At 39.1% G+C, this 25,474-nt stretch overlaps 2 protein-coding genes and 1 pseudogene across 5 annotated transcripts in view; all 3 read right to left on the bottom strand.

Moving 5' to 3' along the window:
- Positions 1-585: 585 nt before the first annotated feature.
- Positions 586-4,977, bottom strand: CUNH5orf24 (chromosome unknown C5orf24 homolog). Its single transcript, XM_087194742.1, has 2 exons — positions 4,551-4,977; positions 586-2,910 (listed from the first exon to the last, which is right to left on the bottom strand). Exons 1-2 carry the CDS (start codon positions 4,975-4,977, stop codon positions 2,870-2,872), a joined length of 468 nt encoding a protein of 155 aa, XP_087050868.1. The 3' UTR covers positions 586-2,869.
- The window catches only part of Ddx46 (DEAD-box helicase 46), an 82,033-nt gene continuing 61,108 nt past the window's right edge, over positions 4,550-25,474 (bottom strand). The window contains exons 22-25 of one of the 3 annotated variants that reach the window (XM_087194741.1): positions 25,028-25,101; positions 23,102-23,314; positions 10,948-12,319; positions 4,550-4,980 (exon numbers count right to left, since the gene is read on the bottom strand). In XM_087194741.1, coding sequence (XP_087050867.1) covers positions 23,267-23,314; positions 25,028-25,101 — 122 coding nt within the window. In that variant the 3' untranslated portion in view covers positions 4,550-4,980; positions 10,948-12,319; positions 23,102-23,266. Of the gene's footprint in view, positions 4,981-10,947; positions 12,320-15,218; positions 23,315-25,027; positions 25,102-25,474 lie in introns of those variants that run through there. The other 2 variants (XM_087194740.1, XM_004836225.4) reach the window with 2 other exon arrangements.
- LOC110344488 (ribosomal RNA small subunit methyltransferase NEP1 pseudogene) lies at positions 15,219-20,417 on the bottom strand (annotated as a pseudogene). The gene has a single exon (XR_015444749.1). The product of XR_015444749.1 is annotated as a ribosomal RNA small subunit methyltransferase NEP1 pseudogene (transcript).

The raw sequence follows: 25,474 nt of genomic DNA on the forward strand, positions 1-25,474 counted from the left end.
TCCTGCCTCAGCTTCCTGAGTGCTACGATTACAGGCGTGTGCCACCATGCCCAGCTTTGGTCTCTACAATTACAAGAGGTGCTCAAAGTGGGTGGCCTTTAGCTTCCAGACATTTATTAGTATGGTGAACTGCTGCTTGGGTAACCTTGGTCAACCTTGGTCATTGAGATTGCTGCACATGCATTTTCAATTTCTTCTCTAAGGGCCAGCAGTGTAGTGGGTTTTCTGTGATATACCACATCCTCTTGGATCTCCCAAGGGAGGGTAACACAATCTGTCGAAAAAAACATCATACTATTTTTCTTTTCCCGAGGTGTGTATACATTTTTTTTAGTGGACTCTGTATATAACTATTTTAAGAAAAATAAAAAAGTACAGAGCAGATTTTAGAATACAAAATTCCAAGAAAAATATACTATCTATAATCACAAAAAGGTTTCATTTTCTTACTTGAAAAGTACTATGCTAAAAAATAAAAGAGGGCTGGGGATTTGCTCAGTGGCACTGCTCCTGCCTTATAAGCACAAAGTCCTGAGTTCAATCCCCACTACCAAAATAAATAAACAAAAAAGTAGAACACATATATGGTTTTAAAGTAATGACTTTATTAATAAATATACATCCATATGATGATGTAAATACAAATCATGAACACTACTCCATTCCCATACATAATTGCACATGAGTAGCTCAAGTTCATGGACATAGAAACATACACAGTATCTATTCAGACTTTTTACAGCAGAGGACAGCGTGCTTATCATCAGTAATTGGTAATTATTTTCTCCATAATTGTATGTGGAAAAAGAAACTGAAAACCCAAAGAATCAAAGATCTGATTCCTTTAAATAACACACTTGATTTACTATAGTATTTAATTTTCCGAAAATTAAATACATTATATGTGAGAGCACAGATGTGGCTACTTAGGAGGATGGAGGAAACACAAAGAAAAGATTTAGATACATCCTAGAGTTTAAGAGCAAATAGATATGCTATAATAAAACAAAAACATAATGGCATCAAAATTTTTATGTCCAAGGGGGAAAAAATGTTTTCAACAACTGTTGTGAATTCTTGTATTTTACTATAAAAGGATCATAAAAGTTAACTGCATATAGACAATGACTGACAGAGTAACAGTTTTAATATCCCCTGAACTGTTTTTTTAAAGCATCTGAGAATATAAAGAAGATCATTTATTTATTTTAGCTCATACACAGTAGTTATTCTTACATTGGATGTATCACCCTTAACTTAAAAAATGGATCCAGATTTTTTTTCTCCTTAAGTCAAAGGAACACTATTATTATTTCATAAAAGTATATATGTAAATTCACACAAACACTGGTTTGGAATGAATAATACTTTGACAGAGGTTTCTTCAAAAAGTAAATAAAAAATAGAATTTTCAGTCTAATTGAAACACTGATTTAAAAAATGTCCTCAAATATTAAAAATTAATACAGGTTCTACTTATTTTCTTGCAATACACTGTGCCAGTATATTTTTAATACCCAGTGCAAAACTCCAAAGATAGTATCAAAAGTATCCCCTACTAAAGATTAGTTATGCAAGGTTGTATCTGTCAAAAAATGAAGATTTCACCTGTATTACCCTATTTGTTAATATGGTAACAATAAATAAGGCATGTTAAAATACTTTTAAAAAAAAGGAAACCAAACTTACTTGAATAGCAGATCATTTTCTGACCCAACAGTTTTTATATAGAATAGTGAAACCTATTTTGTGAAGAACAGAATTACACAGTATAAAATTAGCGATTTACCTTTTAAGGAACAATTATACAGTGCAAGGAAAAGGCCAGTTTTCCCCAACTGAGTAAAGTATATAAGCAACTGTTCAACATGCTATTTCAGTGTTTATCATGACAAGAGACAGTGTTACAAAAGATGCACAATATAGTCTTCAGATTATATAGAAGTAAAAATATTTTGCATTTTAAGACTTCATTCATATTATCACTTATATGTCTTTCTCTTCAGCATGGCACCAGTAAACTGTTCACATGGAGAAAAGTTAAGTGGAATTAGGAGATGTTCACCAGTGTATAAATCTAATATTCCAGGTAACTGCTCATATGAACAGTAAATTCAGCTTTCTAAACGATGTCACCCATCACAACTGTAGCCATTTTCCCCCCTTTTCCACCTGATAATAAACACTCTGATGAACATATCTCCTTTAGTTCACCATTTCATAAACATGTATACAAAATTTATTATACAATAATACACCTGCTTTATCTTCTGACACACAGCACAGCACCACTGAGTAGATGTGCTGGAGGGTGGGGGGACAGGGAAAGAGAATGAATGTAGGGAAGGGCAGGGGAGAAATAGGAAGTACGGTATATTTAACAAAATCATGAACGAGAGGGCAATGCCAAATGAACTCACTGTAAAACATGCAACCAAATTCTTGACAATGGTGTGTTATTCTATGGCAGAACAATTAATTAAACAACTGTCTTTAAGAACTAGAAAGGATTCCTAAGCAGCCAACTGCTGAACATCATCTTGAGAAACAGCTAAATGACAGATACAGAAGAAGTGGAGAGATGAACACATGAATAAAGATGCAAGCATTTGTGTGTGTCAGAAGTTACACTGTTCTGAGAAATTATTAAGTTTTTTATAGTCTAAGCTTCTGCAAGAAGAAACTCTTGTAGCATTTTAGCTGCCAGAATGTTACAACTGATTATGTAGTTATCCAACATTGTTCACTATGGTTTGTGCAAAGCTAATATTGTTGAGGTCACTGTCTTAGATGCCAGTGCACACACAGTCCCCACATATAATGCAACACCTCTTACTGTAAAGAGCAGCATAAAGTCCAGCTCATTGTGTCAGGCATCACTGGAACACCTGAAGGCTTGCTGCTTTTTTCCTGATAAAAAAGGTATGAAACATGACATCCATTTGCAGAGTTTGCATTAACTGAGAGCAAGCCCAACCAACACAATATGTGCGCCCTTTTAAAATTTTCATTATTTTAAAAGTTTTGGGTCCTGAAAAATTACATTTTAATCTCAAAGACATTTAATATCACATGTACAAACACTGTAACTTTAAAGTTCAGTGCAATTTTTCAAATCTGAAGTTTATAGTACTTTTTAGAACTCAGAATAAAACATTAACAAGAAATATTACTTTCAGAAAGAAAGAGAAGATTTCTCTGTCCCTAATATACGTATCTGCCCAATATTCTTTTTTCTCTTTTCTATTTAAAGTAAGTATTATTGGGGGGAAATTTTGTTTTGGATGAAGCGGTCCCCTAGAGCCACAATTAGTTTTTTAATCAGACTAACCAAAAACTTTTTACATGTTTCATGCATAGATGGATTCCTACATTAGTATTTGGGTTCCGAGAGTTAGGAAATTGCATTCTGTTTACACCAGTTTTACAGTCTACCACTCCATTTGTGTCCTTTGGTAGATATAAACCTAAAATTAAGTGTTAATGCAATGGGACAATTTCTCAGAAAAATTAAAAAACATTCCAAATAAATGAGCAACACTAATAAATGTTTTTAACATAATACTTTAAAACTCAGTAAGTATATGATAGGCAAAAATTATCGACTGTAGCTACATGCAAACCTTAAGAATGTTTTTCTATTATATTAAATATGCTATTCTCAGAATGCATTGTATTTCACTAAAAATGTAATGTGCAGTTTTTATAAGACAGTTTATTTTTTGTAAATTATCAACTGTTTGTAGTGTTTGGTATATATGTTCATAGTAACTTAAAAATACATAATCTATTACTGCTGAAAGGCAAACCCTGAAGAATTCTTTTAAGAATAATGGTTAAATCAATTAATGCCATGTAGATCAATAAATAAGAAGCTGCTTATACTCAGAACATTAAAAGTAAGTTTTTAACAGCTGACATCTATGTAAATGGCAAACAGCCGTTTCCTGTCTCATGAAAATGTGAAAACTCACCCAGCCATTAGCTCAAGTAATCCTGAATCACTAGTTTGCTCCATCAGTTAAAAATACCTTCAAGAGTATCTTTATATTGTAGGCTTACCTCACAAACTAATATGTATAATGGTTTCAATTGTTTAGCACATAAAGCATCTATTAAGAATGACCCAAAAGTAGTAATGAAACATAAGATACAATCATAAGGAAAAGCAAAAATGATTTAGTTAGGTATTACACTTGAACCTATATACAAATACAATGCCACTGCTCATGCCCTGAGTGCATCTGAAAGCATATGGCAGCTTCTGAGCAAAAGCAGGGGGGAAAACTCAAACAGAAAAACAAATTTGGAAAGCCCAGGCTATAAAATTATGTCTGTCAAAATCAAACCAAGAAGCTTTGGGATTATTCACAATCTCCTTCTAAACCTGGCCTTCTTTTCCTGCCTCACTCACTCATTGGGTGGCTTGACTTCACTGCTGGTTTCCTCTACCCCATGAACTGCTCTGCCATGCATCATAGGGTAAGGAAAAGCAGCAGTGCCACAGCCATAACCAAGATCGGCAAGACGGGATAGAGCTTTAATGCTACCTGGAGGTCTCCCTGGGCTGACTTTGTATCCCGCAGCTTTAGTTGTACCCAAGGGTCTGCCTGGACTTGTCTTAAATCCAGCCGCTTTGGTAGTTCCCAGGGGTCTGCCTGTGCTGGTCCGGTATCCTGCTGATTTGGTGGTTCCCGAGGGCCGGCCACGCTTACCAGATCGGTTGAGATTTTTCTTTTTCTTTAGTTCATCTTTTATCTCTATGCTTCTGCCACTTGTCGTCTGCAAATGTGTTTCATTTAATGGGTCTTGCCTCTGACAAACCATTGGTTTGTGGCTGACTGAGTGGCTGTATTTGCTCTGCTGGGAGGAATATAGGTCAAACTGGTCAGAGGCTCTCATGGCGTCTTCATTCAGACACGAAGGCTTGCCAGGGCCACAGAATGCCGGATTACTGCTGGCAACAGGATGCATCATTTTCTACCAAAAATAAAATACAAATATGCATAAATACACACACACAAATATGTATCTATCTGTATGACAGCACTTAGTGGGAAAACTATCTTCCAGCAACTGTATACTACCTAAAATTAGGCTGACAGGGTGCCAGACCACTTATAAACACATATCAGCTGACTCAAGGATCATTGTTTTTCTCAATTTAATCATGAGTATATACAAATATATATCTATCTGGATGACAGCACTCAGTGGGAAAACTATCTTCCAACAACTATGTATACTACCTAAAATTAGGCTGACAGGATGCCAGACCACTTATAAACACATATCAGCTGACTCAAGAATCCTTGTTTTTCTCAATTTAATCATGAATAGGAACAAGCATCAAGCTAACTCAATTATAACACTAATTTAGTGGCCATAATATTCTACAAGTAGAAAACAAATGTTACATTTTGTAGGATTTTCAATTTGAGATTTCTACGGTTGTTTTTGTTTTGTTTTTAAGACAGGGTCTTGTGCTCATGCTGGCCTTTAATTCACTATGTAGCCCAGGCTGTCTTCTAACTCATGGCAATCCTCTTACTTCAACCTCCCCCAAGTGCTGAGGTTACGAGTGTGTGCCACCATGCCGGGCATCCTCAATTTGAGATTATCAAACTCCAAAAAGATAACAGTAAAAAGACAAAAATTCTTACTAACATTTTTTCAGTTTGCCATTATAACTTTCTTAGAATGCCCCCCTTTAGCCTTTTATTATAGTTCTCATATGTATACTTCTAATTTGACCACAGTTTCCACAAGACAGATACTCCATCATTATTGTAATTTATTAAAGAGAACTGAGGGTATGTTTCACTTTATAAAAGATGCACTGTGCCAAAGACCTCATCTCTTGGCCCAAGGAACTGACTCCCTTCAAACTTCCTATATTTAAACATAAAACAATACCAGCACTAAGGGTAAACAAAAGTTACCATTAGCTAAAATGAGCTATATGTAAACAGTTCGGATTTATACTATAAAAATATGGGTATTAAGGCCAGAGATTTAGCTCAGTGGTTTCATCTCCTGCTGTGCAAGCGCAAGGACCCGAATTCAATCCCCCACAAAATAAAAAATAAGTAAAAGGAAATACACACTACTGACACAAAATCTACTTAAAAAAAAAAAAAAAGGGTATCGATAATAGTAAAACACTTCCTGTTTTGTTTTTTTGGTACTGGAGAGCGAAGTCAGGAACTAGCGCTTGCAAGGCAGGCGCTGGAACCACTGAGCTAAATCCCTGGCCCTCCTTCCTATTTTAAAGACAAAACGCTGGCCCAGGGTTGGGCCAGGGATTTAGCTCAGTGGTACCGTGCCTGCCTCGAAAGCACAAGGTCCTGAGTTCAATCTCTGGTACTGAAAAAACAAAAAGAATTCTCTTAAAACATTAAAAGGCCGGGGATTTAGCTCAGTGGGTCCGCTGCTTGCCTCACAAGCACACAGTCCCAAGTTCGATCCCTGGTACCAAAAAAAACCAAAAGCACATTGTAGCATTGTTTAAAAAAAAAAAAATTAAAGGTACAACATGGCTTTCTCCCTTGATCACAAATATGTGGATGTTCTTTGGCTAGAGGAGCCCTAAATGAACAGTCTAAAGTCCATTTTGTCTGTGAGGATATGCTTCTATTTTTTTTTCTATATATAAAAAAAATATATTAAGGGGCTAGAGATGTAGCTCCAGTGCTTGCTTGCCTGGTATACAAGAAAGAAGCACTGGGTTTGATTGCCAGCACAGCAAAAAAATGTATATGAAGGTCTAGTCCCAAATCATTAGATGTTTGCCTGTACCCTTCATATATATAAAACTGCATGAAGACTTTTGTAACAAAATAGTTACTCCCAAAAGTCACAAACAGGTAACTAATGTGAACCAAGACCACTGTAAATTTGTTTCAATTTATAAAAAAAAAAAAGAAGAAAATGAGAATCAAGTCACAAAGTTAAATACTGTTTAACTTCTAAATATTTACTGAGAATCAACAGATACAGAGCTCTTGGCCAGCTGGCTTAAATTCTTTTTTTTCTTTTTGGTACCAGGGATCGAACTCAGGTCCTTGCGCTTGCGCAGCAGGCAGTGAAACCCGTGAGCTAAATCCCTGGCCCCTTAAATTCTTAACTATGAAAGAAAAATATCTACAGTGAGTAGCTACTTGTTTATGGTAAGAGCCTTACAGACTTGAGGATATAAAACAAGACTGGGCTAAAATAAATATTAAATGGAATAATTTTCTCTCACTTTCTAAGGACACTGTGACAACTAGGTTTGTTGTCTTTGTTATTTGGCAGTACTAGATTGAACCCAAGTCCTTTACACTAAAGTACATCTCCATATCCTCAGTCCTTTTTTTATTTTGAGAGTCACCTAGCTAGGCTGGGTTTGATCTTCCAATCTTCCTGCTTCACCTCCTAAGCAGCTGAGATTACAAGGGTGTGTCACTTGGCACTTTGCACGTTATCTGATTTAATCTTCAATCCCTGCCTCTGAAAACCTAATATTATTACCTCTATTTTATAGAAACAGGCAGACTTTATCCGACCTTCTAGGAACACATTAGGAAACAGTAAAGCCAAATAGCATTATCACTGGCCTCTACCAACTAGATAACATAGCAATGATATCTTCTCTCCCTCTCCCTGAATGTTTGACCAAAAATTTCTCCAGATATTGTCAAATGTTACCTGGGAGACAAAATTAACCCCTACCACTCCACTCTACTAAAATGAAAGCATTAAGATTCAACTTAAAAATATTCCTGTTTAGTTGCCTCATTTCTCTGAGTACCCACACTCCACTCTTGAGTACATCCTATATCCACCTCTAATAAATCCTTCTCATGTCTCCTTAAAAAAAAAAAATCTTGCTTAAATTTTTATATATTTCTTCACTCTCAACTTCTACAAATACCCACAAAACCTTCCTATGGCAACATATGTAAAGTCAAACAGGAAAAGCCAATGTTGGGGCTTGTGATTGGACCAACCACATTCTTCTCTCCTTCAAGTTATACATTAATTGAGAAATATATAGAAGAATTAAATAGGAATCAAAATAACAGTTTACTGCCAATAAAGCTGGAGCAGAGACCGTACACAAATACAAAGAGAAACATACAAACCTTGGAGAAGGCTATTAGAGGAAAAGTAAATCATTTTCAGTATTATTCAGCTGGGTTTTTTTTTTTGAGATAGCATCTCACTATGTAGTTCAGGATGACCTTGAACTCATGGCAATCCTCCTGCCTCAGCCTCCTGAGTACTCAGATTACAGACAGGCGTGTGTCACCAGGCCCAGCTCAATATTACTCAGACATCATCCAGCTGGAATATTCTCACAAAAAGAGGAAGGTACAAGTTCTTTCTCCCACTGCCAGTTAAAGGAAAAAATACTTCTCTCTATAACCTGTTTCAACGTTTTATAATTCATGTCTTTTCAATCCCTATCACTAAACTTACCAAAACCTTCCCTCTGGACCTTACTTCCTTTACTTCATTTTTTCTTAACATAGAACATTCACAATCTGTCAGCACTTCAGACAAACAGACTCAGCTTACATTAGGTAAGACTTTTAGAGGCAAAATGCCGTCACATATCCTTTACTCAGACACCAACCCACACAGAAAAAAACACACCACTAAAAATTAGACCTGTGATTAAAATAAAAAAAAAAAAAGCACCCCATCTCCAATCCCTTTAATCTTCTCCAGGTATTTATGCCTTTGATTTGTATTATGTTAGTTGTGGGTGTGTGTGTGTGTTTGAAATTTGAGACAATCTCATCTTGTAGCTTAGGCTAGCCCTCAAACTTGTTATATAGCTCAGGCTGGCCTCAAAGTTACCATTCTCTGATCTCAGCCTCCTGATTGCTAAAATTACAGGCATGTACCACCATACCCAGCTATGTTTATTTCTTACATAGTTCACATTTATTGGACCAGCTCCATGCAAAACACTATTCTAAGCCAGGCACAGTGGTACATGCCTATAATCCCAGAACTTGGGGGGCTGAGGCATGTAGCTCACCATGAGTGTGAGGCCAGCTTGGGCTAGAGACCCTGTCTCCAAAAACAAAACCAAAAACAAACCAAAACACTATTCTAAGCAGTAGGACACAAAATGGACGAGTAAAGCTGTTTATTCCAATAGAAAGATAATAAAACACTAATATAAAAAACACTACAAAATATGCATTTTTTATCTGTTCTAGATTCCCCTCCCCTGCTACTGACAAGAAATTTACTATGGCAATTAGTCATGTAAATAGCTAACAAAAAAGGCTGGAGGTGTAGGTCAGTGTCCAGTACTTGCCTCAAATGCCTGAGGTCCTGGGTTCAATCTCCAGCACCATGCCAAAAAAAAAAAAAAAAAAAAAAAAAAAGTTAGCAGGGCTGGGGATTTAGCTCAGTGGTTCCACCGCCTGCCTTGCAAGTGAAAGGTCCCGAGTTTGATCCCCGGTACCAAAAGAACAAAAAACAAAAAAAAGTTAACAAAAGGAAATAGCTAAAAGCAATCCTTTCCCACTTTCAGATTTCAATCTTATTATACAACCATTAGACTCTTGTATGCATAACCACTATATTTATATGACTTATATGGAAGATACAGATGTTTATTTGCAACATTTGCATAATATATAAGCATTAACCCATAAGGGCTTGCTAGCTAATTATTCCAGAGAGACTCTTTCCATATAAATTTCACTGAAGGTACACAGGCCACATTTCTTAAGAAACAATGAGCCAGGTCCACGCCTGAAATCCCAGCACTTGGGTGGCTGGAGGCTGAGGCCTTTCTGGGTTACACAGTGAGTTCAACTCCAGTCTGAACTACAGTGAGACTCTGCCTCAAAAAAAAGGTTACAGAACAGACTGACTGTGTTGACTACCAAGGGTGGAAGATTATTATCATTTAAAATGGTTCACTAAAAATAAGCGAGTCAACTAAGAGATTTTATACATTTGGACTGTGACTAAACTGTAATTTTTAAATGCTAACTTGCTGTTTCTGAAATTGTTTTACTGTTTATTTAACTCCTTAAATCAATTATTTTCCCTCATCTTGACTGTGACAGTTATTTCCGATAGAAAAAAACTATTTTTAGTAACAGATATTCATGAAGCTTTCTAAACATATAGAAAACCTTTTCAAGAAACCCAAGTTCTGCTCTCCTCTAAAAATCAAACATCACATAATTCTCAGAGATTTACAGGTCATTTAACTTACAATTATACATAACCACATAGGATTTTGTAATTCTAAAGAAAGTGCTCTCGACTCAGCTTAAATGACTCTGAAGAACCATCTAGTCTAGGCCAGCTGCTATACTCTCCGCCTCACCACGGGAAGTTTCATACCAGGACAGAACATAAATAACAGCCTCCTTTGTCTTCTTTATACTCCTTAATTGTGCCCCAAGGCGCAGTTTCCCTGGTGTCAGAATCCTCACGAAGTGAGGCGTTCAAAAATGTACTGCCTGTTGTGGGTCTGAAAGCGACTATTAATATACGTATTAATAGTGACAAGTTTGCTACGGATACGAGCCCACTCTAGAGAAGGGCTGTACCCTCCCAACATCAAAATTCATAACCCGCTGTCCCTCCACTCGGAGTTCTGCAAGCGTCGAAGTCCGCAGGCCACTCTGTCTAGGAGCCACTCTCCGGCAGGCTCTCATTTAAAGGGCGGAGAGAAGACTGCAGATTTTAACCTCTCAAAGAAAAGAAAGGGTGAATCCTCCCGCCTGGCCACCGGACGAATTTCCTCGCGGATGGCTCCACACTCGGGAAATCAGGCTGTCCGCGCCCTTCGCTCGTTAGCTGCCGGCCAGGCCACAACCCCTCCCCGGCTGCGGGCGCCGTCCTTCCCCCCCCCCCGTCCGCCTCCCCCCCGGGCGCCGCAGCCCAGCGCCGCTCCCCCAGCCGCGGATCCGCGCGCCCACCTACCTCGGCCGCTCCTAGCCCGGCCCCTCAGCGCGTCTAGGTGCTGCCCATCGGCTGGGAGCCTTACGCTGGAGCCGCCGCCTCTGCGCGGGCCGAAGAGGAGTCCAAAGCAGAGGCCAGGCAGTGAGGGCGGCGGCGACGAGTCAGACGCCGGAGCCACGCTCCAGCAACTACCACCTCGCACTGCCGGGCCGCACACCCCGGAGAAAGACGCCGCCACAGCCCCGTAGTTCGAGGCGGCGTGCGCGAGCTCGCGAGAACCGCGCACACGCACGCACACATCGCGAGACCCGCTCTCCCGCGCAGATCAGCACGCGAGCTTGGAAGGAAGCCCCGGCAGCCAGGCTGCGCTTGCGCTGCGTGGAAGGTGCGTGGCAGCAGCCCACACTTCGTCCTGAGCTACATTCCTCCTGGATCTCGGCTGTAACTGTGTTGGAGAGTCCCACCGCAAGTGGAGTGACTGTCTTGCAGATTCTGTGATGTTGGAACCTCTACTTATCCCATTTCTCAGCATACAGGATTAATAAATGAAGTTAAGGTTTGAACCCAGCAGTGTCTTTCCAAAGACAGCTTTGTTTGGCTGTTGGCAAAAAAGGTTTATCACTGTCTCCTTGTGGTAGGGGCTTCCCACATGTTAAAGGGACCCAGCTTCTACTCTTGTTTCTTATGGGTAGGCTAAGATCCCCCCACCTGCAAACAACATGAGAATAGTCAATTTTTATTTATTTATTTATTTTGGTACTGGGGATCAAACTCAGGACCTTGCGCTTTCAAGGCAGGCAGTAGCACCACTGAGCTAAATCCCCAGCCTTGAGAATACTCAAATGAGTATTGGGACCCTTGGACTCATTTTGTGGACCACCTTTAATTTTTAAAGTTTTTGCACTCATGATGTCTAGAATTGCCGTATTCTTCATACACCATTGAGGAAGAGATGGAACAAGCAGTAATTTACTTACAACCCTTTTTAAAATTTGTTTAGAGACAGGGTCTCAGTACATAGTTCAGGGTGGTTTTAAACTCACTACATAGCCAAGGCTAGCCTCGAACTTATGGCAATCCTCCTGCCTCAGCCTCCGGAGTGCTGGAATTCCAGGAGTGTGACACCATGCCTGGGTACAAATTCCTTTTATGTGTTACAGATTTCTGGTATGTCAGTCACATGCAACCCCACTTAGAAGAGATTGGCTTTTTCAGTGCTTAGAAGCCAGAACGGAGGGGGACCAGAATTAGCAGATTCTGACAGGACACTTTATTAAGCAATGGAAAGTTGAGGAAAGTGACGTCCTTTCTGCATGCAATGAAGGCTCCTTGAGGAAACAAGAGTCTTCCTCCAGGTGCTGCCTTGCCAGCAGTGATGAGAGGTGCAACGTTTCTGGGTGAACACAAGGAGAGAAATCAAACAAAATATATAAAATGGGAAAACCCCTTCCATCCTACTGATGAACTAGAATCTAAGACCAGTCATAACCTGTCATATGGTTTGTTTTCAGTACTGAGGATTGAGACCAGGGCCTCTGCACTGAGCTACATCACCCAGCACTTTTTAGATGAGATGACCTCTCGTCTGGCTAAGCTGCCAGGGCTGAGCAGGACCTTGCAGTCCTCCCACCTCAGCCTCCCAGGTGGCTAGGATTACAGGTGTGCACCACTGCACCCAGCCCATTATATGGTCTGTTGATTATGCCTATATACTAAACTCCAATAAAAACTCTGGACACCGAAGCTCAGGTGTACTTCCCTCAAGGAAGGTAAGATTTTCTGGCAGGCAGAAGGGGGAAACTGAAGGCGAAATATAGAATGTCAAAAATTGAGAAGCAGCCCCTTCTACACAGTAGAAGGGCAAATTTAAAAATATAACCTTGTGCAAAAATGACCTTTGCCCTAGGTTCCTTGGAGTTTCTCACTAAACACTTGGAATGTCAGGCTTGATAGTTTTTATTTGCCTGGGGCTTGAGTCCTGTCAGTCCACCAGTCCATGGTATCTCCTCCACTTCCCAAGAACTGAAGACTGAGATTAACCATATGGGTAGTCAATCTGTCTACCTGATGAGCTCCAATAAAATTCTGCATTACAGGGCTGGGGATTTAGCTCAGTGGTTCCGGCGGCTGCCTTGCAAGCGCAAGGACCGAGTTTGATCCCTGGTACCAAAAAAAAAAAAAAAAAAAAAAAAAATTCTGGATACAAAGCCTCACCTACTTACCTGGTTGGAAAAGTAGGATTTCCTGGCAGGCTAGGGTATCTGTGCACATCGTTGCCAGACCACTTCACAGGGAGAGTATAACTAGAAGCTCCGAATTGTGAACTTCTTAGACCCTGCCCTATGAGACTTCCCTTGGCTTCTTTTAATCTGTATCTTTGCACTGTGATAAATCATGTGTATGTAATAGCTTTCAGTGAATTCTTGTGAGTTTACTAAACTGAACATAAGAATACTCTTAGGGACCCTTGAACTTGTAATTGGCATCAGAAATGAAGGTAGATTTATGGTTTGTGCACTAACTTCACAGCCAAAAATTTAGAGAAAGTGCTAGAATCTAGGGTTAGAACCTGGCGGTGGACTTTAAGAGGTAGCAAAGTCTAACGTCCAAATTTCAGGGTTTCCTTATCATGTTTAATTTTGAGATCCTCTAGGTTCAGAAAAGTTTGCTCCAGTCTAAAGACACTTTATGTTACCATTACATTACACTGGGGAAAGGAGCAAGGACCACACTGATATTTTGGAAATAGAGGACTTAGCTAGCCTTCTCTAGAATCCATTACTATGTAAAACTTGTACAGATGTATAAGCTATACCAGGTTTTCTAACTTTTAAAAAAATTGAGACAGGGTCTTGCTCTGTAATTGAGGCTAGCCTCCAACTCTCTGCAATCCTATCTCAGCTTCCTGAGTGGTGGGATTACAAGTGTGCGCCACGACAGGCACATTTATCTTTTTGAGACAGGGTCTTGCTACTACTCTCAAACTCATGGGTCGGTCAGTGATCCTCTCACTAGGCATGGTGGCATACACCTGTAATCCCAGCATTTGGGAGGCTGAGGCAGGATTGCTGTTGAGTTTGAGCTACACCTGAACTACAAAGCAAGACCCTTTCTCAAAAAGACAACAAAAAAAGTGATCCTCTCATCTGTTTCCCTCCACCTGGGACTACAGGTGTTGAGCAACCACACCTGGCTTTACAATTTAAAACATGATCCCTGATATGGGGGGTGGAGGGAATGACACAGTGGGGAAGACTTGGCAAGGGAACTACTATTACTTCAGATCATGAAGAGGGAGTAAAAGGGAACTTAAATAGAATGCTGCTGAGGCCACATACCTACTTAAATTACTTTTTAATAGTTTACATCATGATCTACAACACCCTCTGTCAGTCCCTTTAGCAGTAGTGGAGGTAATAAAAAGCAGTGTTGCTTGACCCAAGTGGGCCAAGTCAAAAGAAATCAAAACACCACATATGTACTATATTTTACTTTTCTTTATAGTACTGAACTGGACAGGGAAGGCTCTGGAATAAAGATATAGATTTAAATCCCAAGTCTGCTGCTTACTAGGTGTGTGATTCATCAACAAGTTACAGCACTTAGTCAATTCAACAAATACTTGTTAAATCCAAGGTACTAGGGATGCATGACAGACATGGTCCCTAACTTTTGGAAGTACATTCTACTGAGATGGACAAGTAGATCACTGGAATACAGTATTAATACAATGAAAACAGTAGGACTGGTATTTTCTGATAATTATCTCAGGCTTGCCTGGGAATGGTAATGCACACCTGCCAATTCTAGCACCAGGAGAGGCTGAGGCAGGAGGACTGCTGAAGTTCGAGGCCAGCCTGACTGCATGGTGAGACCCTGTCTCAGGAAAAAAAAAACAACTCAGGCTTTTTTTTTTTTTTCAGGCTGCTCTTAATGTAGTGCTACAGTACATATAATAACAGTGGTGAGTATAGAGGCTTTTTCAAGAGCACTGCCATTCAATCATCACCGATCATATGCAACAAGAGCACTTACATGTAACACTACTTAACTTGTATACTGATATTTTTTCTTCAAAAGCATATACCTGCTTGGCATGGTAGCCCACACCTGTAATCCCAGCATTTTGGAAGCTGAGGCAGGAGGATCCTCAGTTCAAATTCCACCTGGGCAACTTAGCAAGACCCTGTCTCAAAATAAACATAAAAAGGTGGGGGAAGCTAAAGCTCAGTGTAATAGCTCTGGGTTCAACACCCAGTACCACAAAAGAAGACCACAAAAAGCACATGACGTTGAAATGTACTTTGGAACTCAATTCAACATTTTTCATTTTATTAGTACAGGTTTGCAGTACATAATGATTCCACTCCTTGTAGGTAGTAGATGCATGCATGTAACACATAATTTTTTTACCTGTTCTCCCCTCTTCCTCCATCTCTTGGTCCCCTGTCCCTTTCACTGCTTCTCCAACAGCTGATTTAACTTGGCTCAAGAGAGGCCAGATCATACAGACGAGCTATCAGTCTTTTTTTCTTTGTGTTTGCCAGTCCTAGGGATTGGATCCAGGGCCTTAAACATGCTAGGCATGTGCTCTACCACTGAGCTACACCCTCAGCCCAAAACTACCAGTTTTAGTGACTGAAATGTCAATTTTCATTCTAAATCATGATTGTGAAATGTGAAAGGGGATATATAAAGAACATTCGTCCAAATCTAGGGGCTGGCTCCCTCTAATGATCTTTCAATTGAGGTTACAAGGGTTCTTCAATACTTTCGTTTGAACTGAAAGATAAACATAGGAAATAATTAATATTGCTTTCTGGATTTTATCAGTAGCACTGGCTGTAGAAAGCTTTAGAAAAATAATCAAAGGAAAGTGTCTTAAGTGTGTTTGAGGCAGCTATAACAAAATAACATACTGAGTGGTTTACAAAAAAAATAAAACTTCGCATCTTGCATTTCTTTACATTTCACACTTCTGGCAAGTCCAAGATTAGGGTGCTTGCAGATTCAGTGTCTCCTGAGGATATGTTTCCTGGTACACAGACAGCTGTCTTTTCTGCTATGTCCTCACATGGAAGAAAGGGCAAGGCAGTTCTCTAAATTCTTTTCCAAGGGCACTGACTTCATTTGCCCTCATGATCTAATCTCTCCCCAAAGGCCCCACTTCTAAATACCATCACATTGCGCATTAGGTTTCAACATGAATTGTGGGGGAACACAAACATTCAATCTAATAGAATTTACCCACTGAAATGATACTAATACTAGCACTTTATTGAATGCTTATCAAGCACTATCTCTATATGCTTTTATTTTTTGACACAGGGTCTCACTATGTATTTCAGGCTGACCTTGAACTATGTAGCCCAGGCTGGCCTTGAACTCACAGGCGATCCTCCAAGTCAGCCTCTCCAGTGCTGGGATTATAGGTGTGTAATCCCACCATGCCTGGTTCATGAATGTATTTATTTATAAATATGTGAACTATCATGCTTCAATATATTTTTTCTGCTTTCCAATGGCTTACTCTGCACGTGCTCCACTCTGGGTGACCACGGGTCATCAAAGCCCAAAAGCAAAAGAAAGGGAAGATTATCAGTGGTCTCAAACTTGAATTTGTGTTAAATAACCATTACCATCCCAGATACATGTTTAATAGCATCACAAGAGCAGTGAAAAGTTAGAGCTTCTCCGAAAATGCCGTCTTGGAGGAATACTGGGCTGAATGGAAAGTATCTGAGACTTGCAGGAATTCAGGGACAAAGGCCAAGGATACTTTAATATCCAAGACTGCTAGAAGTTTCTAGAGTTCATGGGCTGCTAAAAATCTATTACTAAGTTCAAATGAAAAGCTTTTTCTATGGAAAGAACATTTTTTTGCACTGAATCCTTATTTCTTTTATCCTATGTTATTATGGCTTATATGTAATGTTCCCCTAAAGCCTCATGCGCCCATCTTTTGGGAAGTGACTGGATCACAGGTGATACTGGATTAGTCCACTGATGGGTTTATAGTGGGTGTGACTGAGGTGAAGCCTGGTGGAAAGAGGTGGGTCACACTGTGGGCATGGTTTGTGGCTTGGAGATGTATATACTGTATATCTCTCCTGCCTTGATGGCTTGCTGCTTCCCACTGCCATGCCATGAGCAGGTTTCCTCTGCCATACCCCTCTGGCATGCTTTGGAGCCAGCTGACTATGGACTGAAATCTTTATAAACTAAAAGCTAAAATAAACCTTTCCTCCTTTAACTTGTGGGTGTTGGGTATTTTGTCCCAGCAACAAGAAAGTAACTAAGACATTCTATAATATGCAAAGTTGTGAAGCAACTAATATTCAAAACATGGGGTATCAAGTATTTCTATGTATTAAAAATTACTCAAAAAGTTTTCATTCTATAACTCTAGCTTTTAAAGTAATCTTAGTAATATATGAGGGAGTAACTGAGCTCCAGTTCTCTAGAGGGATTAAACTTTCTTTTTAGTAAGTATTTTTTTTCTTTCCCATCAGAAGGGCTTAATGCAAAGTCAGAATTTCTTCTTGAAGGCTTGGGCTTCAAAATTATGAACTCCTATAAGCTATATGGAAGATACAAGGTCAAGAAAAATAACCAAGGGCCAGGGATTTAGCTCAGTGGTTTTGCCACCTGCCTCGCTAACACAAGGTCCCGAGTTCGATCCCCAGTACAAAAAAGAAAAAAGAAAAATAACCAAAACCAAATTCCTCACCAGTCCTGTGACTTGATAGCACACAAGCATACATTAGCTAAGCCACAAGGACACAGCAAAGGAGAAACCATGGATACTGTGGGGGTTTTGTGAAGAATACATTTGTTCGTATTATTTTTCCTATTTCTACTTGGACTCTTACCTAAGAAAAATTATAAGATTTGGGGGAGGGGAGGGGTTACCAGGAATCAAACTCAGGGCCTCATGCCTTCCAGGCAGGCACTGTGCTGCTGAGCTACATCCCTGGCCCATGAGGAAAATTATAAATTGATAGAGGAAAAATATACTTTTAAATGTCCACAACTGCCAAGCCAGGCATGGTAGCATATGCCTGTAATCCCAGTACTTGGGGGCTGAGGCAGGAGGACTGCTGTGAGTTTAAGGCCAGCCTGAGCTACATAGTCTGAGATCAAGTTCAGCCTCAACTATACAGTAAGACCCGGTTCAACCCCCCCCCCCCCAAAAATGTCCATAACTGCCAACATGTCAGGGACTGTTTACCTAGTGAGGGAAATTCAGACATATTTCACTCCAGAGAGCTAGCTTATGAATGCAAGGAATATTTCCTCAAGCAGTGGTCAGATGTTGTTATACTCCAAGTTTCATGACCCTCCACAGTAAGATTTTGTTCTTTAAGGTTTTCTGATGGCTACACCTAAATTAAAAAGAACTCACACACTCATTCTCCTCTCTCCCATTAGGTATACACGAACACAAATACACTTCCTTTTAAAAAATAAACTTAGCTTTTCATGTCAGGAGGGTCTCATTCTGATGCAACATGAAGATCTGGTTGCTCCAGACTGAAATCTAAGTGGAAGACTTTTCATGACTGCATTAGAGAAGATGCTCAGGACTCTTGGCTGCTGTAGCTACCTAGCATTATCTAAAAGGCTGCCAAACAAACATTTTACTAAACAAAGTTTACCCTAGACTTCATCTGCACTACCACTTTCCCCACCAGCTGTCTTACACAAGCTCTATGTAAATGTCACTAAAGTACTCTGGCTGATGGCTATAAAGCAAAGAAAGGAACCTGTAGTAGTCACTTTGCAATTGCTGGGACAAAATACCTAACACTTACAACTCAAAGGTTTATTTTGGTTCAATTTTCAGAGGACTTAGTCCACGGTGGAAAGGCATGGTAGAGGCAAGTTGCTCAACCCACGGTAGCAAGGAAGAAGAGAGGGAATGGAGGAGCTGGGGACAAGAATACACTCTCCCAACTCATGCTCCCAAGGGCCCACCTCCAATGGAGCTCCACATCCTAATAGCATATTTAGCCATGTAGTCATTAGTGGATTAAACTGATGAGCATAGCACCCCCAAGCTATTACCTTTCAAAAACCCCACCTCTGAATATGAGACTTAGGGGGACATTTTAGCTCTAAACCATAACAGCACCATAACAACAAGAGCTCAGACACAGCTGAGTTATAACTTTGGAGCTTTGTTTTCTGGTCTGCAATTCTCATGATGCTGTGTTATTTTGAAGCAGACTCCATAGAGGGCTTAATGAGATTTATAAATCCCAAGATTTAAGAGCTAGTTGTCCTTTACCACTCTTTCATATATATGGACAGTATCCTAAAAAAAAAAAAGACAAGAGTCAAAGATGCATTGTGACTACCAGCTGAACACCATGTGTACACCAACGCCAAAAAGACACAAAGTATATTAAATATTAAAGTGTGCCAAGGAGTTGTGCAGAACTTCGTCACTAACCTTTCATTTTATGTTTTTTTTGGGGGGTGTGGTGCTGGAGATTGAACCTAGGGTCTTTGGATTCAAGTACATCCCTAATAATTATCCCTAGTGATTAATGGGGTAAGGTCTGGTCCTTTTTATTTCTTTTATATTGAGGCAGGGTTGCTAAATTGCCCAGGTGGGCTTGAACTTGAGGCCTCCCAAATCTTCTCTCTCCTTCGCCTCCTCCCCCTCCCTCTTTCTTTCTAACAGCATTTATAGGACAAATGAAGAGAAAATGTACAGCATGGGCTTCCTGAACTTCTAGTCTCAGCACAGAAAAGTTATCTTCCAGCAATCAGTTCAGAGAAGGAGTAAGGGAAGTGATGTCAACAGACCTCTGAACAGAACCAGAGGTTCTTCCCCGACACTTCTTCAAAGGCTAGCACAGGTGAGGGCAGCAAAGAGTGGATAGCGACTTATGGATACCATCTTCTCTACGTACTCCATCCTGACCTGCCATGGGCAAAGGCTCCCACAGCAAAAACAGGGTCACTACTGGCACCAACTCTTGGACATCACTGATGACTGGGATGGAAAAAGAAGTGCCAATTTTCATACAGGCAGCTGGGAAATGATCTGATACTGGATTCTTAGTTACCTTCAAAAGCTTCTGGGGGCTATCAGCTGTTCAAATTGTGTAAAAGCTGAACCATGAAGCCACAAAAGGAGTCAAAGATTCTGGAAATTCAAGTCTGGGGGTTCCATCAATTGGCTTGTGTGTGTGGATAAAAACCTGTAGCAAGCTGGCTCTGATCAGAGGACTGCTCATCAGCATCAATAAGCTCTTTGGGCTATGTCTGATCACATTTGCCCAGGGTCCCATCCATTCTTCAACAATGTAGACTTGTGCTTGTTGCAAATGAGTAATTCACATCTTCTCTACCCTGACCCTCTCCAGAGTGGCCCCTTCCACCACCACAGTGAGCCTGCAGCCTCTGCTCTTGCTTCCTGCCCCAAACTGGAGCCTCTTGAGCACCATGTATCTCCATTTTGTAAGAGTAAGGGACAACATGGTAAAACTCTTGACTGTCAAATTAACCTATTGATTCAACTACATTTGTCTTATGCAAAATACAAAAAACATCAAATTCTTCTCAGGAAATTTATGAATTCTTCAGAAGAACTGTCTGAAGTTTCTCAAACCAGTGATGAAGAACCTGTAGGTTCACTGACTTTGATCACACAAAAACAATTTTCAAGACATATCAGTAGGAGACATAGGAGGTTTCAAAAGTACACACTCAAAGACAATAGAGGGAAGGAGAAAGATAGAGATAGAGACAGACAGAGATCCCTTGTGGCCTGAGCTGGATATATTTGTGTTTTGGTGATGGAAATGTATGGAAGGTGGGGATTCAATTTACAGGTGAAAGGTGACAGTGCTTCCTCCAGGTCAAGGGTGATGGCCCATTCATTCATAAAGGGAAAGGCCTCATATTGCAGGTGAAGAGGGATGGCCTATTCACAGTTGAAGAATGGTAGCCTAGTCATAAAAGAAAGTGAAAATCATGGGCCAGAGGCTTTAAAACCCTTTTGGGGGAAAATTTTTTTTTGAGTGAGTTTTCTGGAAGGAGAGAAAGGCTTGAATAATGTGTGTGTGCTGAAGCTGCAATTTTAAAAATTGAGATTTTCCTTGTGTCCTTTCTACCTATATTTTCTCTATCTTATGTTGGAACTATAAAAGTTTTGGATAGTAAATTTCTAGAATTTTAAAAAATATAGAGAGTATAATACTTCTCTCATAAGTGTACCAATACTAAAAAATTAGAGAGGGCCGGGGATTTAGCTCAGTGGTTTCGCCGCCGGCTGTGCAAGCGCAAGGACCCAAGTTCGATCCCTGGTACCAAATAAATAAATAAATAAATAATAAAAAATTAGAGAAACAGAAGAGAAAGCATTTGAGGAAAGATAATTTTAGAAAAATGCAGACTGAATTAAATTTATTTTATAAGGAATTTAGAAAACACAAGTAAATACTGATATTGCATTAAAATAACAAATTAAAGCCTGTACATCATTCAAATTTTAAAAATCAGTCAGTGTGACACTAAAAATGTACTACCAGAGTAATGCTTCATTTTAGAACAAAATCCTAGCAACTCATCACAACTAGATATACAAACAAAGGAAATGCTAAAATGATGTAAATCTCTAAATCTCAAAGTGATCTAGTAGGTATAAGGGAGCACCAAATGTCACCAATGTGGGACTATGATATATTCTATCAAAGAAAACAAACTATTGGGCCGGGGATTTAGCTCAGTGGTTCTGGCACCTGCCTTGCAAGCACAAGGTCCCGAGTTCAATCTCCAGTACCAAAAAAAAAAAACCCAAAAAACAACAAACTATCCACATAATTACAAATAAATAAATAAGGGGGGTACATACCTGGAATGTTAGAGTAAATGGTTTATTTGATTCTGTTGTTACATGTATTTTGTCTGTCTTCTTCCTTCAATTATTTAAGTGAATGTGTAAGGGATCTAAAAATACTTTCCAGTTCTATCTTACTTTTTAAATAGATAATTTATTTTGAAGAAATTATTGATATGCCTTGTCACTTGGGCTATTGCCTGTAATATTAAAATGATAAAATACTTTGATTTTTGTTCTTTTGAAAACTATTAAGAATATTTAGAGGCTGTTTCTTAATTTAAGAAATACATCTACTTAATTCCTGAAAAAACCTTTTCAAGTGACAATATGAAGTTCTAATACACCTGAGGTCTTGGAAAGAACTAGGTAATCCAATGATAGCCATTTAAATTAGAATATTCCAGAGTTAGACCTTGAGGGCTCAAAATACAATTTTGATTCCTTGTGCACTGCATTTCACAGAGATGTTGAAGTCTGTCTAAAACTTATGTACCAGTAGGTTTTATTTTTACTTTTTTGGATACAGGGTCTCACTATGAAATTCAGGCTGGCCTTGAACTCATTATGTAGCCCAGTCTGGCATTGAATTTACAGCAATCCTCCTGTCTCAGCCTCCCAAATGTAAATGTTTTAAGAAAAAAATTCACAGCCTATGATAATCTTGAAGGAAAAGTAGATGAAAAGTAGTAGGGTGTTTGTACATACCATATGTACAGATGTCTAAAAAAACACTTTCAGGGGGAAAAGGAATCATATTTAATATTTATAGGCTACAACTGTTCTCTTTTAAATAAGATTAAGAAAGAATTAATTCCTAGGCATACAGCTAGAGGTTGCAAGAGGAACCTAAAAGTAGTACATACTAAAACTTTGCAGTGTAAAGAAATGCAAAAAGTTCTTATGCTACAAATGTTTAATTTTACAAAAACCAAAAATAATCCAACTATCGCAAATTTACAACGATTAAAAAAAATTCTGAACCTAATTTGTAAAGCTTCTATTATAACATTCTTAAATCCAGTTTAGATGGTCTGCTGAATTGAGTAAGATTTCAGCTTGGGGAGGGGTTGACACAAAATATGACAGAATTTCACTTTTTCTCAGGAGGTAATTTTGTTGAAAGAGGATAAGATGTGTTGCTCCTTAGTTACTTGTATTCTTTATTACCTCAATACAAAGCCCAAATGTTTCCATTTTTAAACCTCTAGAATATTATCCAGATATTTAAAATACCAATATTTAAGTTTTACATTAAAGGTATTATACTCTGAAAACAGGCCTGCTTTAAATATAGTTTGAATTGTGGGGCTACTTACTGACCGAAGATTTCTTTAGCAAAAACTGGTTTCTTGTATTTAAAAAATCAACAAGATGGAATTTTAAAAATCTTAATTTACAATACATTGTAAACTTCAGACAATTGCCACTGTATCACAGACCAGCACAGGTTAAAAAAAAAAAAAAAAAAAAAGGTTTTTTAGATGTTTATAAGACTTTGTATCTTCCTTTATTTGTCGGCTGGTATGAATTTTGCTGCAATAAAATATAAAATACATGGTTAGAAAAAGCAAGAAAGAGAAAATATAAGATCATTTCTTCTATCATCTTATAAAACTATCAGACATCAAATAAAGATGTTAATATTACTGCAGTGAGACACAAGGAACTGTCCAATAATTAATCACTTATTTTATCTTTTTTTTATTTGGTACCGGGATCGAACTTGGGTCCTTGAGCTTTCGAGGCAGGCAGTGAACCACTGAGCTAAACCCCCAGCCCTAATCACTTATTTTAATTCACTGAAGTTCCCTTGACAACTGTGTTTTCAGCCAATCTACAAGGATATGGTTATTATTCTATCACTTCTTGATAAAAGAGGCTTATGATCTTGATTTAAAGATTGTTTTCTTTTTTCTATTTTGGAGATACTCTCTTTTCTTTAGTCATCTTATCTCCCCAAAATAATGTTCTTTAAGTGAAATTTTTTCTTTTGGTACCAGGGATTGAACTCAGGTCCTTGAGCTTGCACAGCAGGCAGCAAAACCACTGAGCTAAATCCCTGGCCCAAGTTAAATTTTTTAAAAGCCCTCAAAATCAAATTCTTAAACAGAAGGAACAGAGGACCCTCACCTAATGTACATGCTATGGAGAAAGTGTGGGGGCACATGGCTGTAATCCCAGCACTCGGGAGGGCGAGGCAGGAGGATGGTCATGAGCTTGAGGCTGGCCAGAGCTACACAGTGAGTTCAAGGCCAGCCTAGACTACATAGCGAGACCCTGTCTCAAAACAAAAAAAAACCCAGAAACAAAAATATATAAGGATACGTCTGTGCCCTTTGGTATATGTGCTGCTGAAGCGTGCACGTGTCTGCGCCCTTTGGAAAAATAGTTTGTAAAGGACTGCTTTTTCCAAAATCTAATTAAGCCATTGTCTAAGTTTTTAAAAAACGGGCCAGGGATTTGGCTCAGTGGTTCTGCTGCCTGCCTCACAAGCAAAAGGTCCTGAGTTCGATCCCCGGTACCAAAAAAATACAAAACTGCCAAAACAACAACAACAACAAACTAAACCAACCTTGCCAACACCATGTGTCAGCAAAGGTGCAGAGTAACTGGAATTTTCATATGCTGTGTGGGAAGGAGTAAATCAGTATAACTCCTTTGGAAAACATTTAGCAACATCTATGAAAAGGCCAAACTATTAGTTCTACAAAAAAAAGCTAGAAGGACCCCAAACTCCACCACGTAAGTTAACTGTGGTATATTCAACAAATTCTTGCTACTTGCAACAGCATGGACTGATCTCAAAACAATATTGAGATACAAAGGAAGTAGACAGCATATGATTCTACTTATATGGAGTTCAAAAACAGGCAAAACAATGATTCTTTGAGACAGTCTTGCTTTGTAACTCAGGTTGGCCTTGAACTTAAGATCCTCCTCTCTCAGTTTCCCAAGTGCTGAGATTACAGGCATGTGTCAACACATCTCGCTTATTTATATTTATGATTTTAAAAGTTGCAATATGGTTACATTAAAAGGAGATGAATAGTGACAAGGAGGCCCATGGAGAAGGCTTCTGGATGCTGGTAATGTTCTCTATTTCATGATTTGAGTAGTGATTACACTGATGTACTTACTCTGTGAAAATTCATCAAGCTATATGTTCATGATTTGTATATTTGTCTGTATTTATATTATGAGTCAATAAAACATTTATTAAAATGCATCCTTAAGGCTATTACTTACCAGTCGGATCAATTCTTCTTTTATGAGCCTGGTGATTTCTGCTTTTGCTTTCTGCACAGCCAGTTCATTAGCACCTGGTGATTTGAGTAGAAAATATATTTGTATTACTAGAATTACACTAGATGTTCACCCATGTCATGGAGGTCCAAGAGGAAATACACTACTGTAGGTGACTTTTAGGAACACTGTAGTGCCTCCCTAGACAGCTGTTCAATGCTTGGTAGAACACCACCCACGTTATATAATGGCTATTTATTATCTGATTTTTGTTTGTTTTGTTTTTGAGACAGGGCTTATGTAGTTCAGGCTGGCCTCAAATTCACAGTGATCCCACTAAAATCAGGAACAAGACAAGGATGCCCACTATCACCACTACTGTTCAGCATAGTTATGGAAACATTAGCCACAGCAATTAGAAAAGAGAAAGAAAAAAAAGGAATAAAGATA

Source organism: Heterocephalus glaber, unplaced genomic scaffold (assembly GCF_053883595.1).
Source record: "Heterocephalus glaber isolate CG9 unplaced genomic scaffold, H.glaber_assembly_v1.0 deba00001606, whole genome shotgun sequence".
Taxonomy (NCBI): domain Eukaryota; kingdom Metazoa; phylum Chordata; class Mammalia; order Rodentia; family Bathyergidae; genus Heterocephalus; species Heterocephalus glaber.

Coding starts and splice junctions, on each gene's coding strand:
- CUNH5orf24 (XM_087194742.1), bottom strand. CDS start 4,977: ATGATGCATCCTGTTGCCAGCAGTAATCCGGCATTCTGTGGCCCTGGC. Junction 2,911..4,550: donor CAGCCCAGGGAGACCTCCAG/GTAGCATTAAAG, acceptor CTTTTTTATCAG/GAAAAAAGCAGCAAGCCTTC.